This window comes from Delphinapterus leucas, chromosome 2 (genome assembly GCF_059928025.1).
Source record: "Delphinapterus leucas isolate spDelLeu-1000000601 "Yukka" chromosome 2, BTC_Dleu_Yukka2, whole genome shotgun sequence".
Classification (NCBI taxonomy): domain Eukaryota; kingdom Metazoa; phylum Chordata; class Mammalia; order Artiodactyla; family Monodontidae; genus Delphinapterus; species Delphinapterus leucas.
The window spans coordinates 88,208,946-88,224,241 of record NC_143130.1 but is presented as its reverse complement, the minus strand read 5'-3'; the positions used below and the strand labels follow the sequence as shown (position 1 = coordinate 88,224,241).

At 36.9% G+C, this 15,296-nt stretch overlaps 2 protein-coding genes and 1 pseudogene across 2 annotated transcripts in view; 2 read left to right on the top strand and 1 right to left on the bottom strand.

Annotated features, from left to right (window-relative positions):
- USP50 (ubiquitin specific peptidase 50) overlaps positions 1 to 15,296 on the bottom strand; it is a 32,508-nt gene that overhangs the window by 11,204 nt on the left and 6,008 nt on the right. The window contains exons 5-6 of the mRNA XM_022587126.3: positions 15,074 to 15,216; positions 11,635 to 11,767 (exon numbers count right to left, since the gene is read on the bottom strand). Coding sequence (XP_022442834.2) covers positions 11,635 to 11,767; positions 15,074 to 15,216 — 276 coding nt within the window. The remainder of the gene's footprint in view (positions 1 to 11,634; positions 11,768 to 15,073; positions 15,217 to 15,296) is intronic.
- The window catches only part of USP8 (ubiquitin specific peptidase 8), a 128,148-nt gene that overhangs the window by 111,311 nt on the left and 1,541 nt on the right, over positions 1 to 15,296 (top strand). The window lies entirely within an intron of this gene.
- Positions 360 to 13,222, top strand: LOC149750198 (acyl-coenzyme A thioesterase 9, mitochondrial pseudogene; annotated as a pseudogene).

Sequence of the window (15,296 nt, the reverse complement as noted above, 5' to 3'; positions counted from 1 at the left end):
TAAATAAATAAAGTTGAATGAGAACATTCAGTATATGCCTTGTAGAAGTTCTAGAGAATATAGGAGCAAAACAGTATTGAAAGTGATAATGACTAGAAATGATTAATGAAAGGCATGAATCTTCAAATTTAGGAAATACAGTGAACTAAGGATAAATAAATATAATACTGCAAGACAACAAATACAAAGAGAAAAGTTTTTAAAGCAACAAGAAAAAAAGATTACCTACAAAAGAATAACATGATGGTAGAACTCCATGGCAGCCTTATAAACAGAAATAATAAAATAGTTTCAAAATGATAAAAGAAAATCATCTAGAATTTGGTCTCTAGTTAAATTATTCAAGAATCAAAGTAAACTAAAGACTTTTTCAGTCAAAGACTTGGGAGACTTCAGGATAAGAGACCCTTGTTGAAAAGTCTACTGAAATATGTCCTACACAAATAAATAAAATTGAATACAAATGAAAAAGTAATATATAAGAGAGATTAGTTTGCAAAAAGGTTGGTAAAGATTCTGGTAAATCTAGCCCGCCCCTGCCCCCTTCCATGGCCACACTGCAAGGGTGCGGTCCTGGAGAGCAAGGTCCAGTCTGGTACCTGCTATCCTTCTCCCTCTCCTGCCATCCATTGCCTCAACTTCCCTCCACCGACCGGCATGCAGAGCCCAGGTCTGTGGTTATGTGCGTGGCGGCAGGCAAGCGCGATGAGGCGGGCAGTGCTGCAGCTTTGTACGCTGAGTAAAGGGCTCCTCGCTCCCATCAGAGAACTGACTCAAGGATCTCAGAATCCCAAGAAACAGAGAGTCTTCCACATTCATGAAATTCCAGATAAGTTGCGGGAGATAGTAGGAGCATCCACAAACTGGAGAGACCACGTGAAAGCAATGGAGGAAAGAAAATTACTTAATAGTTTTTTTGGCTAAGTCACAGAAAGGACTGCCACCTAAGGAGAATGAAAGACAGTTACACTGAAGTTCTCTTACCTTTGGGCAGTCAGCCTGAATTACAAGAGAAATATTTGACTGTTCAAAACACTGTAAGGTTTGGCAGGATTCTTGAGGATCTTGACAGCTTAGGAGTACTTATTTGCTACATGCACAACAAAAATCATTCAGCTAAGATGTCTCCTTTATCAATAGTTACAGCCCTGGTGGACAGGATTGATATGTGTAAGAAGAGCTTAATTACGCCCAGAACAGGACATCAAGTTCAGTGGCCATGTTAGTTGGGTTGGGAAGACGTCCATGGAAGTGAGGATGCATATGTTCCAGTTACACCACAATGAATTTTCCCCTGTTTTGGATGTGACATTTGTAATGGTGGCCCGTGATTCTGAAAACAAAGGGTGGGCATTTGTAAATCCACTCACCCTTGAAAGCCCAGAGGAAGAAGAGCTCTTTAGACAAGGAGAATTGAACAAGGGGAGAAGGGTCGCCTTCAGCTCCATGTCATTACTGAAAATGGCTCCCACTGCTGAGGAGAGGACAACCATATATGAGATGTTTCTTAACATGCTGGATCCAAAGACTATAAGTTTTTGAAGTTGAGTTTTGCCTCCTAATGCAGTGTGGATGGAGAAATCTTTAGAGAGAGTCATCAAGGAAAAAAAGAGACAGGGCCCAAATCAATAAAATTGCAAATGAAAAAGAAGTTACAACTGACACCACAGAAATACAAAGGATCACGGGACTTACCTGGTGGTTCAGTGGGTAAGACTCCATGCTCCCAATGCAGGGGGCCTGGGTTTGATCCCTGGTCTGGGAACTAGATCCTGCCTGCATGCCACAACTAAGAGTCCACGTGCTGCAACTAGGATGTCTGAATGCCGCAAATAAGAAGCCCTCGTGGTGCAGCTATGAGCCCGCATGCCACAACTAAAAGATCCCGCATGCCACAACTAAAGATCCCACGTGCAGCAACTAAGATCCCAAGTGCCACAACTAAAACTTTTCACAGCCAAAAAAAAAAAGAAGAAGTACAAAGGATCATAAGAGACTACTACAAGCAACTATACACCAATACAATGGACAGCCTAGGAGAAATGGACAAATTCTTAGAAAGGACAACCTTTCAAGACTGAACCAGCAAGAAACAGAAAATATGAACAGACCAATGACAAATACTGAAATTGAAACTGTGATTTAAAATCTTCCATCAAACAAAAGTCCAGGACCAAATGGCTTCACAGGTGAATTCTATCAAACATTTAGAGGACAGTTAACACCTACCCTTTTGAAACTCTTCCAAAAAGTTGCAGAGGAAGGAACACTCCCAAGCTCATTCTATGAGGCCACCATCACCCTGGTATCAAAACCACACAAAGATAACACACAAAAAAGAAAATTAAAGACCAATATCACTGATGAACATAGACACAAAAATCCTCAACAAAATAATAGCAAACTGAATCCAACAACACATTAAAAGGATCATACAACATGATCAAGTGGGATTTATCCCAGAGATGCAAGGATTCTTCAATTTATGCAAATCAGTCAATGTGATACACATATTAATAAATTGAATAATAAAAACCATATGATTATCTCAACAGATGAAGAAAAAGCTCTCAACAAAATTCAACACCCATTTATGATAAAAAAAAAAAAACTCTCCAGTAAGTGGGCATAGAGGGAACCTTCCTCAATATAATAAAGGCCATATATGACAAACCTACAGCAAACATCATTCTCAATGGTGAAAAATTGAAAGCATTTCCTCTAAGATCAGGAAGAAGACAAGGATGTCCACTCTCGCCACTATTATTCAACATACTCTTGGAAGTCCTAGCCATGGCAAGCAGAGAAGAAAAAGAAATAAAAGGAATCCAAATTGGAAAAGAAGAAGTAAAACTGTCACTATTTGCAGATGACATGATACTATGCATAGCAAATCTTAAAGATGCTGCCAGAAAACTACTAGAGCTCATAAATGAATTTGGTAAAGTTACAGGATACAAAATTAATACACAGAACTCTCTTAACACATTAAAAGGAACACTCCCAAGCTCATCCTATGAGGCCACCATCACCCTGATACCAAAAACAGACAGATATCACACAAAAAAAAATTAAAGGCCAATATCACTGATGAACAGAGACATAAAAATCCTCAACAAAATAATAGCAAACCAAAAGATTAGAAAGAGAAATTCCAGAAACAATCCCATTTACCATTGCATCAAAAAGAATAAAATACCAAGGAATAAACCTACCTAAGGAGGCAAACGACCTGTACTCAGAAAACTATAAGATACTGATGAAAGAAATAAAAGATGACACAACCAGATGGAGAGATATACCATACTCTTGGATTGGAAGAATCAATATTGTGAAAATGACTATACTAGCCAAAGCAATCTACAGATTCCATGCAATCCCTATCAAATTACCAATGGTATTTTTCACATAATTAGAACAATAATTTTACAATTTGTATGGAAATACAAAAGACCATGAATAGCCAAAGCAATCTTGAGAAAGAAAAACGGAGCTGGAAGAATCAGGCTCCCTGACTTCAGACTATACCACAAAGCTACATTCATCAAAACAGTTGGTACTGACACAAAAACAGAAATATGGATCAATGGAACAGGATAGAAAGTCCAGAGATAAACCCATGCACCTATGGTTACCTTATCTATGACAAAGGAGGCAACAAAGTACACTGGAGAAAAGACAGTCTCTTCAATAAGTGGTGCTGGGAAAATTGGACAGCTACATGTAAAAGAATGAAATTAGAACGCTCCTTAACACCATACACAAAAATAAACTCAAAATGGATTAAAGACCTAAATGTAAGATCAGACACTATCAAACTCTTAGAGGAAAACATGAGAAGAACACTCTTTGACATAAATTGCAGCAAGATCTTTTTTGATCCACCTCCTAGAGTAATACAAATAAAAACAAAAATAAACAAATGGGACCTACATAACATTAAAATCTTTTGAACAGCAAAGGAAACCATAAACAAAACAAAAAGACAACCCTCAGAATGGGAGAAAATATTTGCAAATGTAGCAACTGACAAGGAATTAATCTCCAAAATATACTAACAGCTCATGCAGCTCAGTATCAAAAAAAGAAACCACTGAACAATAAATGGGTGTAAGATCTAAATACACATTTCTCCAAAGAAGACATACATATGGCCTAAAAGCACATGAGAAAGATGCTCAAAATCACTATTAGAGAAATGCAAATCAAAACTACAATGAGGTATCACCTCACACTGGTCAGATGGCCATCATCAGAATATCTACAAACAATAAATGGTGGAGAGGGTGTGGAGAAAAAAGAACCCTCATACACTGTTGGTAGGAATGTTAATTGGTACAGCCACTATGGAGAACAGTATGGAGGTTCCTTTAAAAACTAAAAATAAAGCTACTGTATGATCCAGCAATCCCATTCCTGGGCATATATCTGGAGAAAGCCATAATTTGAAAAGATACATGCACCCCATTGCTCATTGCAGCACTATTTACAATAAGCAGGACGTGGAAGCAAATTAAATGTCCATCAACAGAGGAATGGATAAAGATGTGGTACATATATACAATGGAATATTACTCAGTCATAAAAAAGAATGAAATAATGCCATTTGCAGCAGCATGGATGGACCTAGAGGTTGTCATAATAAGTGAAGTAAGTCAGACAGAAAGACAAATATCATATGATATCGCTTATATGTGGAAACTAAAAAAAGGGTACAAATGAACTTATCTACAAAAAAAATAGAATTACAGATGTAGAAAACAAACTTATGGTTACCAGGGGGTAAGGAGAGGGGCATAAATTGGGAGTTTGGGATTGACATATACACACTACTATATATAAAATAGATAACTAATAAGGACCTACTGTATGTATAGCACAGGGAACTCTACTCAATACTCTATAATGACCTATATGGGCAAAGAAGCTTTAAAAAAGGGTCTATATATGTATATGTATAACTGATTCACTTTGCTGTACAGCAGAAACTAACCCAACAATCAACTTACTCCAATAAAAATTTTTTAATAAATAAATAGCATTAAAAAAAGAAAATCCTAAGATCCCATCAAAGAACTACTAGAACTCATCAATGAATTCGGTAAAGTTGCAGGATACAAAATTAATATACAGAACCTACTGCATTTCTGTACACTAACAACAAACTATCAGAAAGAGAAATTAACACAAAAACAGACACATGGATCAGTGGAACAGAACAGAGAGCCCAGAAATGAACCCACATTTACATGGTCAATTAATCTATGACAAGGAGACAAGAATACACAATGGGGAAAAGACAGCCTCTTAGAGAAATGGTGTTGGAAAAGTGGACAGCTACATGCAAAAAAATCAGACTAGATTACTCTCTCACAACATGCACAAGAATGAATTCAAATGGATTAAAGATTTAAATGTAAGACCTGAAACCAGAAAACTTCTAGAAGAAAACATAGGCAGTATGCTCTTTGACATTGGTCTTAGTAATACTTTTTTTGCATATAATCTCCTCAGGCAAGGGAAACAAAAGCAAAAATAAACAAATGGGACTACATCAAACTAAAAAGCTTTTGGACAGTGAAGCAAACTATCAGCAAAACAAAAAGGTTGCCTACTAAATGAGAGAAGATATTTGCAAATATCTTGCAAATGATATATCAGATAAGGGGTTAATATCCAAAATAATACATACAACTCAAAATAATACATACAACTCAACAACAATACATACAACTCAACATCCAAAAAACAAAAACCCTATTAAAAAATGGGCAGGGGCTTCCCTGGTGGCGCAGTGGTTGAGAGTCCGCCTGCCGATGCAGGGGACACGGGTTCGTGTCCCGGTCCGGGAAGATCCCACATGCTGCGGAGTGGCTGGGCCTGTGAGCCATGGCCGCTGAGCCTGCGCGTTGGAGCCTGTGCTCCACAACGGGAGAGGCCACAACAGTGAGAGGCCCGCATACGGCAAAAAATAAATAAATAAAAATAAAATAAAATAAAAAATGGGCAGAGGAGCTGAATAGAATTTTTTCCAAGGAAGACACACAGATGGCCAACAGGTACATGAAAAAATGCTCAATATCACTAGTCATCAGAGAAATGGACATCAAAACCACAATGAGACATCACTTCACACCTGTTAGAATGGCTATTATTAAAAAAGATAAAGTGTTGGTGAGAATGTGAAGAAAAGGGAACCCTAGTACACTGTTGGTGGAAATGTAAGTTGGTGCAGCCACTATGGAAAACAGTATGAAAATTCCTCAAAAAATTAAAAATAGAACTACCATATGATCCAGCAGTTCCACTCCTGGGCATATATCCAAAGAAAACCAAAACACTAATTTGAAAAAATACATACACCCTTATGTTCATTGCAGCATTATTTATAATAGCCAAGATATGGAAGCAACCCAAGTGCCCATCAATAGATTAATGGATAAAGAAGATGTGTGGCATATATACACAATCGAATACTAGTCAGCCATAAAAAAAAAAAAGAATGAAATCTTGCCATTTGTGACAACATGGTTGGACCTAGCGGGTAGTATGCTAAGTGAAATAAGTCAGCCCGCGAAAGACAAATACTACACAATTTCACTTATATGTGGAATATGAAAAATAAAACAAATGAACAAACAAAACAGAAACAGAGTTATAGCTACAGAGAGCAAACAAGTAGTTGCCAGAAGAGAGAGGCATAGGCGAAGGAAAAATAGACATGAGGGAAATTAAGAGGTACAAACTTTCAGTTGCAAACAAATGAGTCACAAGGATGAAATATACAGTGTGGGGAATATAGTCAATAACTATATAATATCTTTGTGTAGTGATATAGCATAACTAGACTTACTGCAATCATTTTGAAATGTATAGAACTATCAAATCACTCTGTTGTGTGACAAGAACTAACATATTGTTTTAAGTCAATTATACTTGAAAAACAAACAAACAAACTCATAGAAAAAGAAACCAGATTTGTAGTTACCAGAGGCGGGGGTGTGGGTGAAGGAGGAATTGGAGAAAGGTGGTCAAAAGGTACAAACTTCCAGTTATAAGATAAATAAGTACCAGGGATGAAATGTACAACATAAATATAATTAACACTGTTGTATGTCATATATGAAAGTTGTTATGAATAAATCCTAGGAGTTCTCATCACAAGGAAAACTTTTCTTCTATTCCTTTAATTTTGTATTTAAATGAGATGATAGATGTTCATTAAACTTACTGTGATAATTTCATGATTAAATAATTGTGCTGTACATCTTATACAGTGCTGTATGTCAATTATATCTCAATAAAACTGGAAGAAAACAAAAGAAAAGAAAGAAAAGGACAGAAAAAGAACAAATAATATCATCCAAAAGAAAGCTGGAATAGCTTTTTCAATATCAAACTAGACAGACTTTAAGTGAAAAGGTATGGCTAAGTATAAAAGATTCCCCTACCATGATAAAAGGAACAATTCACTACAAAGATATAAAATTGCACACATAGCTTCAAATTATGACAATTACTGGAAAATTTTGGCAAAATCACAGACTTTTTTTATCATATATCTTTCAGTTATTAATCTTGTTAAAGCAAACTAAAACTTATTAAGAGTATATATTCAAACAACACAATTAATGCATTATATTTAATAGACATATGGAACCCTGAACCTAATTTAAAAATTCTTTTCAAGCACACACAAAACTATGACACAAAGTGAGTATCAACACGTGCCAAGAATAGATAACATTTGGACCATATTTTCTGATAAGAATGCAGTTAAGTTAGAAATTAGTAACAAAAAGACAACTAAATAAAATTATGTTTGGAATTTTTCAAATGCACCTCTAAATAACATGTTGATGGAAACTCAAAGAAAGTATAAGAAGGGAAATAAAGACCAGAAATTAATGAAATAGAACACAACGGAATAAAGAATCAACAAAACCACAAGCTGGTTCTTTCAGATAACAAAATAGATAAACTTTGGCAAGACCGACCAAGAAAAAACAGATTAGACACAGATAATATTAACAATAAACAAAGGGAGAACTGAGAATTCAATAGAGATATTAAAATGTCAAGAGTATAATGTGAGCAATTTTCTGCCAATAAATTTGAAAATGTAAAAAGTTGGAAGTTTTCAATATAATTTTTTAAACCATGCTAAAGTAAAACAAAGCTTTTATAAGATAGAATAGGTAAGTGTCTTCATGATCTTTGGGTAGAGCAATTTGTGGTATTTTCACACAGTGTAATACTATACAGCAATGAGAAGGAACAAACTACAATACATGCAACAATATGAATGAATGTTGCATAATTTTGAGTAAAAGAAGCCAGGCACAAAAGAGTACACACAGTATGATTCCATTTCTATAAAGCACAAGAGCTGGCAAAACCTATTCTGTCAGCAGCCAGTGGTCTCCTGGACTAGAAGGGGGCACAAGGGCAGTTAGGGTGCTGGTAATATTCTACTTGAACTGTTTTCTGGTTACATGGGCAGGTTACCTTTACGAAAATTTATTGAGTTTTACATTCATGGCTTGCATTCTTCTATATGTATGTTTTATCTCAATAAAAAGTTTATTTTTTCAAAAATGAAGAAACAGAAACTCCTGAAATAGTCTCATCCTGGCTAAAGCAAATTGAGCAAATATTTTAAAATCTACCCACCAAGAATAAAAATTTCAGGACCAGATAGTTTTTTTGTTTAATTCTACCAGCCTTTCAAAAAACAAGTTATTTTTATCTTCTGCAGACTGTGCCAAAGAATAGAAAAGAATGGCCAGCTTATTTTATGAGGCTAGAAACAGGCTGAGCCTCAAGACAGAAACAGAAAAGAACAGTATGAGAAAGTTACATGTTAGTTTCTCGACTGTGAAAATAGATATAAAAAATGTGAAAACATTTTTAGCAAAGAAAAAAGAAATTACGTGTTTTATGTTAATAGATTAAAGGAGATATTCAGGTCAGTTATCTTGAAAATGTGATCTGGGAGAACACACACACACACGTATATATAAAGTTTCATGTGTTAGCACATGACAATGCATTATACAAAGTTGTAGGAGCAGAATGCTGGAAACAACCTAACTGTCCAGCAACAGGAGAAATGATAAATAAATAGACACAACGAATTAGTAAATGCAGGTAAATGTATGCACTAAAGCTAATATATCAGTATGGATTAATATCATAAAAATAATGCTGAGGAAAAAAGTTACAGATGGATATGTACAGTTAATGATACTAGATTTATAAAACATGCAAAACACACTATATCACACATGTGTGATAAAAGTATGAAAGTATAGTATAGACACATACGAAAGAATGCATGGGTATAATTCCCTCCAAATTCAGGACAGAGAAGGCGGGGAGTGGGGTTGTTAAAGATACACAGGGGCTTGATTTTTTCTACAATACTCTATTCTTAACATCTGTGTGCACACTTACTGTATTCTGTTTTCTGTGCCTGAAATATTTCATAATTTTAAAAAGTTTTTCTAGAAACCAATCATCTGAAACGGGTTGAAGGAGGTAAACATTGTTGGTGTATGATCACTATTTTCAAATATTTGAACGGTCATCATGTATAAGAAAGAAGAATGTGTTCTGTTTAACTAACACATATGTACAAGCATTTGTTAACCAAAAAGCCATGCACATATTACTATTACTACCTCAGAGGACAGAATTAGGACAAATGGAAGGAGTTACAAGGACAAAGGTAGATTTGTGCCCCATACAGAGAGACAAGTTAACAGTCAGAGGCAGCATAACATGGCAGTGCGAGCAGGACTGTTTGGAGCCAGCCTGCCTGGCTTCAGGTCCTGGCTCTGCCCTTTGTAGGCAGTAGATTGGAGCAGATTATTTAACCTCTGTTCCTGTTTCCCATTCTGTAAGATGGGGATAATAATAGTGCCTACACTTCACAGGGCTACATAAGGATTAAATGATTGATTATTCATAAAGTGCTTGGAAGAGTGCTTGGTACATAGCAAGCACTATATGTTTGTAAAATAAATCAAACAAATCTGGCAGATAAAGAGCCTTCCTTATAAAGCAGGAAGCTCTTTAAGGGCTTATTCAAAAGCTGGATAAATCTCTGTTAAGGGTGGTGTGGAGGTAATCCTTCTCTTCTGGTCTAACTGAGTACTTCTCAAACTTCCATATGCATTCAAATCACATGGGGATCTTGATAAAATGCAAGTTTCTAGTCAGTAAATGTGGGGTGGAGCCTGAGATTCCTTATTTCTAACAGGTGTCTCCTGGGGATGACACCTTGAGTAACTGAGCTATGGCTGGCCTTTCCCTATGACCATACATCGTAGTTTCTAAGATGCTTAGTTCTTGTTTCTGATCAATCATCAATTTGCAGCAAATTCTAGATATATTTCTCTTTCAAAACCAATTTTTACCCTTCAATTAACAAATAATTTAAACACTAAAAGGATTAAGAATTTATAGGAAGCTTGGGTGACTCTTTTTATGTAACTGTAGATAATTACCACGTAATTTTTTATAAATTCTGCTTTTGGATTTTTTTTTGAAGCAGAAACACTTATAATGAGATGTTAAAACAGTAAAATATGGGGGGGCATATCATTTTGGAATTCACATTAGAGTTTATTATGATAGGGAAGAGGATGTCACTCTAGATTTCCAAATTGGCGAGTGAGAGAAGGAAAATCATATTTAAGGGCAGGATAAATTAGAAAGGAGAACGTGAAGGTTTGAAGTAAAAAGGAAAAAGTAAAGAAGGATTTTTTTTTTAAGTTTGAAGTATGGTTCTGAGAGATGTTAAAGAGAAAGACCAGTGGGATCAACATTTTATATTAATTCAGTGATAAGCCCAAAAGGGAAACTAGACTTCAGTACACTGGAGGGCTCTGATGAATCATACTGGGCTCCAGTGGGAGCCCTGCCCATCTGACATTGGACACAACTGGACCTCCAGGTTCAACTGAAATCTGAATGTTCTGAAGCAGATCTTTAACACTGTGATCCAGAATAGAAACCCAGAAAATGTCCTGTTGCTTGGGGTGGTTGATGTTGTGGGAAGTTCTAGATGATTTGGTCTGAATTATACTCCATGCTTTCTTTCCTTCAGGGAATCCTCAATGATGACAGTTGATTTACAGCCAAAGGGAACCCCCAGAGTTTCCTTAGGACTGACACACACAGGTAGTGAGTCTATGACTACCGTGTACCTAGTGTTTGGGGCTTTCACCATAGAGGGGCTCATGATTATTCAACATAAAGCTACTGGAACCGACTTCTGCTGCCCCCAGAGCACAGCTCACAAATGTCCCTAGATCTGAAATAGCCTGTCTCTACTATTGTTATAGTATTATTTATTAGTATAAATACTAATAAATAAATACTCTGTAGTATTATAGAGTAGAGGGACAGTGAGGAGGCAGCATAGAGGACATTGTATTCTTTGATGTATTCTTTCACTGCTCTACTGTTCAAGGTCAAAGCAGGGAGTTTCCAGGCTCTATATTTTGCTTTAAAAAGGGCAGTATAGGAGAAGTCAGGGAGAGATAGAAGTAGTAGTCATTCAAACAGATAATTCTACAGTTTTCTTTAAACCTGTGTTACTTTAAATAGTTTCAGTATTTTACTCACCACCACTGCACAGAGGTTATATTTAGGATGTTTCCGAAAAATTGGACAAATGTAAGGAGTAAGGTCCAAGTTAGTGAGCGGGTAATGAATATCTGTCCTCAGTTTCCTTTTCATTGTACCCAGAATGTCAAACCTGCAGAGATATAATAAATGTGTAAAATAGAAAGTAAGTTTGTGAACCACTCATGAATGAAGTCCACATACCTTCACAAGTGCTAAGTATAGTTAAAAGTAATTTCTTGGAAAGATTATTTGGTGTAGACTTATACATAAATTATTTTTTTCTTATCTACATATATTTGAATCTCCACAGCCAAAACTGAGGCTGAAGTGGGCCAAGAGCCTGAGTCAGGGAGTGAGACAGGGTAGAGTCAATCCAGCGGGAGAAAAAGAAAGGGATAAAGCCAAGCTCAGCATCGGGGGGAGTAGAAATCACATTGATAACTTCCAGAAGTCTTCCCTCCGTCTGATGCTGTTCACTCTAACCAAGCTGACTCAGCTTTTCCTTATGTTGATTTCAGCACACACTGTCTTCGCAGTGTCCTGTTTTCCAAGTTGGAGGTTTTAATATATCTTTAATAAGATAAAATTTTGTGAAAATCTTGTCACATTCTCTATGTGTTATACAGATCAGCAATTCCCAAATCTGAGTTCGTATCAGAATCACCCCAGAGCTTTTTAAAGAATAAATTATGTTCATTTTGGAAAAACAGCTGGTTTAGGTCAGGGGAAGGGAAATTACTGGGTGAGGCTGAGATATTCTTGTGCCAGAAAGCAAGAAATCTTGTTTGCAAAAACTAAGGGAATATCATATCATATGACCCAGCAATCCCATGCCTAGGTATCATCTCAGAAGAAACAAAGACTTATATCCACACAGAAACCTATATGCAAAATTTATATCAGCTGTATTCATATCTGCCCCAAACTGGAAACAACTCAAATGTTCATCAACTAGTGAATGGATCAACAATTTTGATACATTCATAAAAGGGTATACTACACAGCAATCAAAAGGAAGGAACCATGACTACATTCCACAACATGGGTTAATCTCATTGTGCTAAGTGAAAGAAGCCAAACTCAAAAGGCCATATATGGTATAACATACGACATTCTGGAAAAGGCAATAAACATGGAAATCAGATCAGAAGTTTCTAGGGGCTGAGGGTGGGAGAAGGAATTGATTATAAAGGAACATGAGAAAACTTTCTGGGGTGATGGAAAGAATCTCTGTTGGCAGTGATGGTTACATTACATTTGTCAAAATTCATAGAACTATATAAAAGAAGGATACATTTTATATATGTAAGTAAACTTAAATTAACTAATGGGGTCACAGGAGCTGGCTTGAAGGGGATCCCACTGGCCAACTTTGAACAATTTGAGCATGGAGAAGAATGATAATAGTAATGGATATTAAACCAATTAAGTTTAAAAATATCCACGAGTCCAGAGTGATACTAGTTACAGAGGGGAAAAGTACTATACCTTTAAATGGTGAGATCGTATAGTCACTACCTTAACTAAGTGATCAAATTAACATTACCAGTAGTGGGACAAACTTTTATTATCTGCCTCCTGATGTAATGTAATGACAAGTCCATAACATCAGCTATGGCAAATTCTTGCTAAAAAAAAAAAAAAAGTTTAGCCTAAATCTAACTATGGGGAAACAATTAGACAAATCCAGGATGGGTGACATAATCTAAACAAACTCAAAATGAGAAAAAATTGTTCAAATATGAAAAAAGAGGGAAGGCGTCTTCTAGATTAAAAGAGACTAAAGAGACAGCCAAATGCAATGCATGACCCTTGACTGGCTGCTAGATTGGAAGAAAAGTTATGAAAGATATTTTGGGGATGGGGGAATTTAGATATGGACTGTATCTTGGGTGATATAAAATTATTGTTAAATTTCTTGGGCTATATGATAATGGTGTGATTATGTAGGAGAATGTCCTATTCTCAGGTGATACCTGCTGAAGTATTTAAGCATGAAATGCCATGGTGTTTGCATCTTACTTTAGACGGTTCAGCTAATAAAATGGAAGGGAGGGCTGGAGGGAGAAACAGACAGACAGGAAGAGCAAAAGGAAATGTGGCAAAGTGGCCCCAACTAATGAAGATTCTAGGGTATATGGGTATTCATTATATACCTTTTCAAATTTTCTGTAGATTTGTAACTTTTAAAAATAAAAATTGGGACTTCCCTGGTGGCGCAGTGGTTAAGAATCTGCCCGTCAATGCAGGGGACACAGGTTCGAGCCCTGGCCCGGGAATATCCCACATGCCGCAGAGCAAGTAAGCCCACGTTCCACAACTACTGAGCCTGTGCTCTAGAGCCCGCGAGCCACAACTACCGAAGCCCGTGTGCCCTAGAGCCCGTGCTCGGCAGCAAGAGAAGCCACCGCAATAAGCCTGCACACCGCAACCCATGTTCCACAACTAGAGAAAGCCCGCACAGCAACTAAGACCCAATGCAGCCAAAAATAAATTAAAAAATAGGGCTTCCCTGGTGGCGCAGTGGTTGAGAGTCCGCCTGCCGATGCGGGGGACACGGGTTCGTGCCCCGGTCCGGGAAGATCCCACATGCCGCGGAGTGGCTGGGCCCGTGAGCCATGGCCGCTGAGCCTGCGCGTCTGGAGCCTGTGCTCCGCAACGGGAGAGGCCGCAACAGTGAGAGGCCCGTGGACCGCAAAAACAAAAACAAAAACAAAAAAATAAAAATAGTAACTGAGCGCGGTGTGGGGGGGTGTTAAAATTTTAAATAGTGATTCTTAGATTCCACCTCAGACCTGTGCGAACAGAATCCCCAATGGTGGAGCTAGGGAATTTATTTATTTATTTTATAACATCTTTATAGGAAATTTATTTTTTAAGAGCACTCAAAGTGAGTGCCAAATGTCCATCGACAGTTGAATAGACAAACAAAATATGATGTACATACATACGATAGAGTATTATTCAACTATAAACAGGAATGAACTTCTGGTACACGTCACAACAAGGATGAACCTTGGAAACATGCTAAGTGAAATAGGCCAGCAAAAAAGACAAATGGTGTGTGACTACACTTATATGAAGCATCAGAACAGGCAAATTTATAGACACAGAAAGTAGACTGGAGGTTACCAGGGGCTGGGAGGGAAGAGGAATGGGGAGTTACTGCTTAATGGTTCCAGAGTTTCTGTTGAGGGTGATGAAAAAGTTTTGGAAAATCGATGCACAATATTGTGAATGTAATTAATGCCAGCGAAATTATATACTTAAAGTGGCAAATTTTGTTATATATATTTTACCACAGATTTTAAAAAATGAATGTAATATACTCAACACCATTGAATTGTACACTTAAATAGGTGAATCGCATGGTATGTGAATTATATCATGATAAAGCTGTTCAAAAAATCTTCTCACAAAATGTCAAAATCCATACCTTTTTAAGTGAAAGACAATTATTTTTGGTGCTTTAGAAATATTGGCCTTCACAGCTGTTTCTTGCTTGGTTTCGCAAAAGGAACAGTAAATTTGGTTGCTCCAGGTCAGTGTGTCTTGTTGAAAAAAACACTGGAGACAGTCCTGTTGAGGGAAGAAGCATTTGGTGACCAAACTGAATCCACTTCAACCTGGGGTCCTGTCTATATTAGAACTCTGAAAGA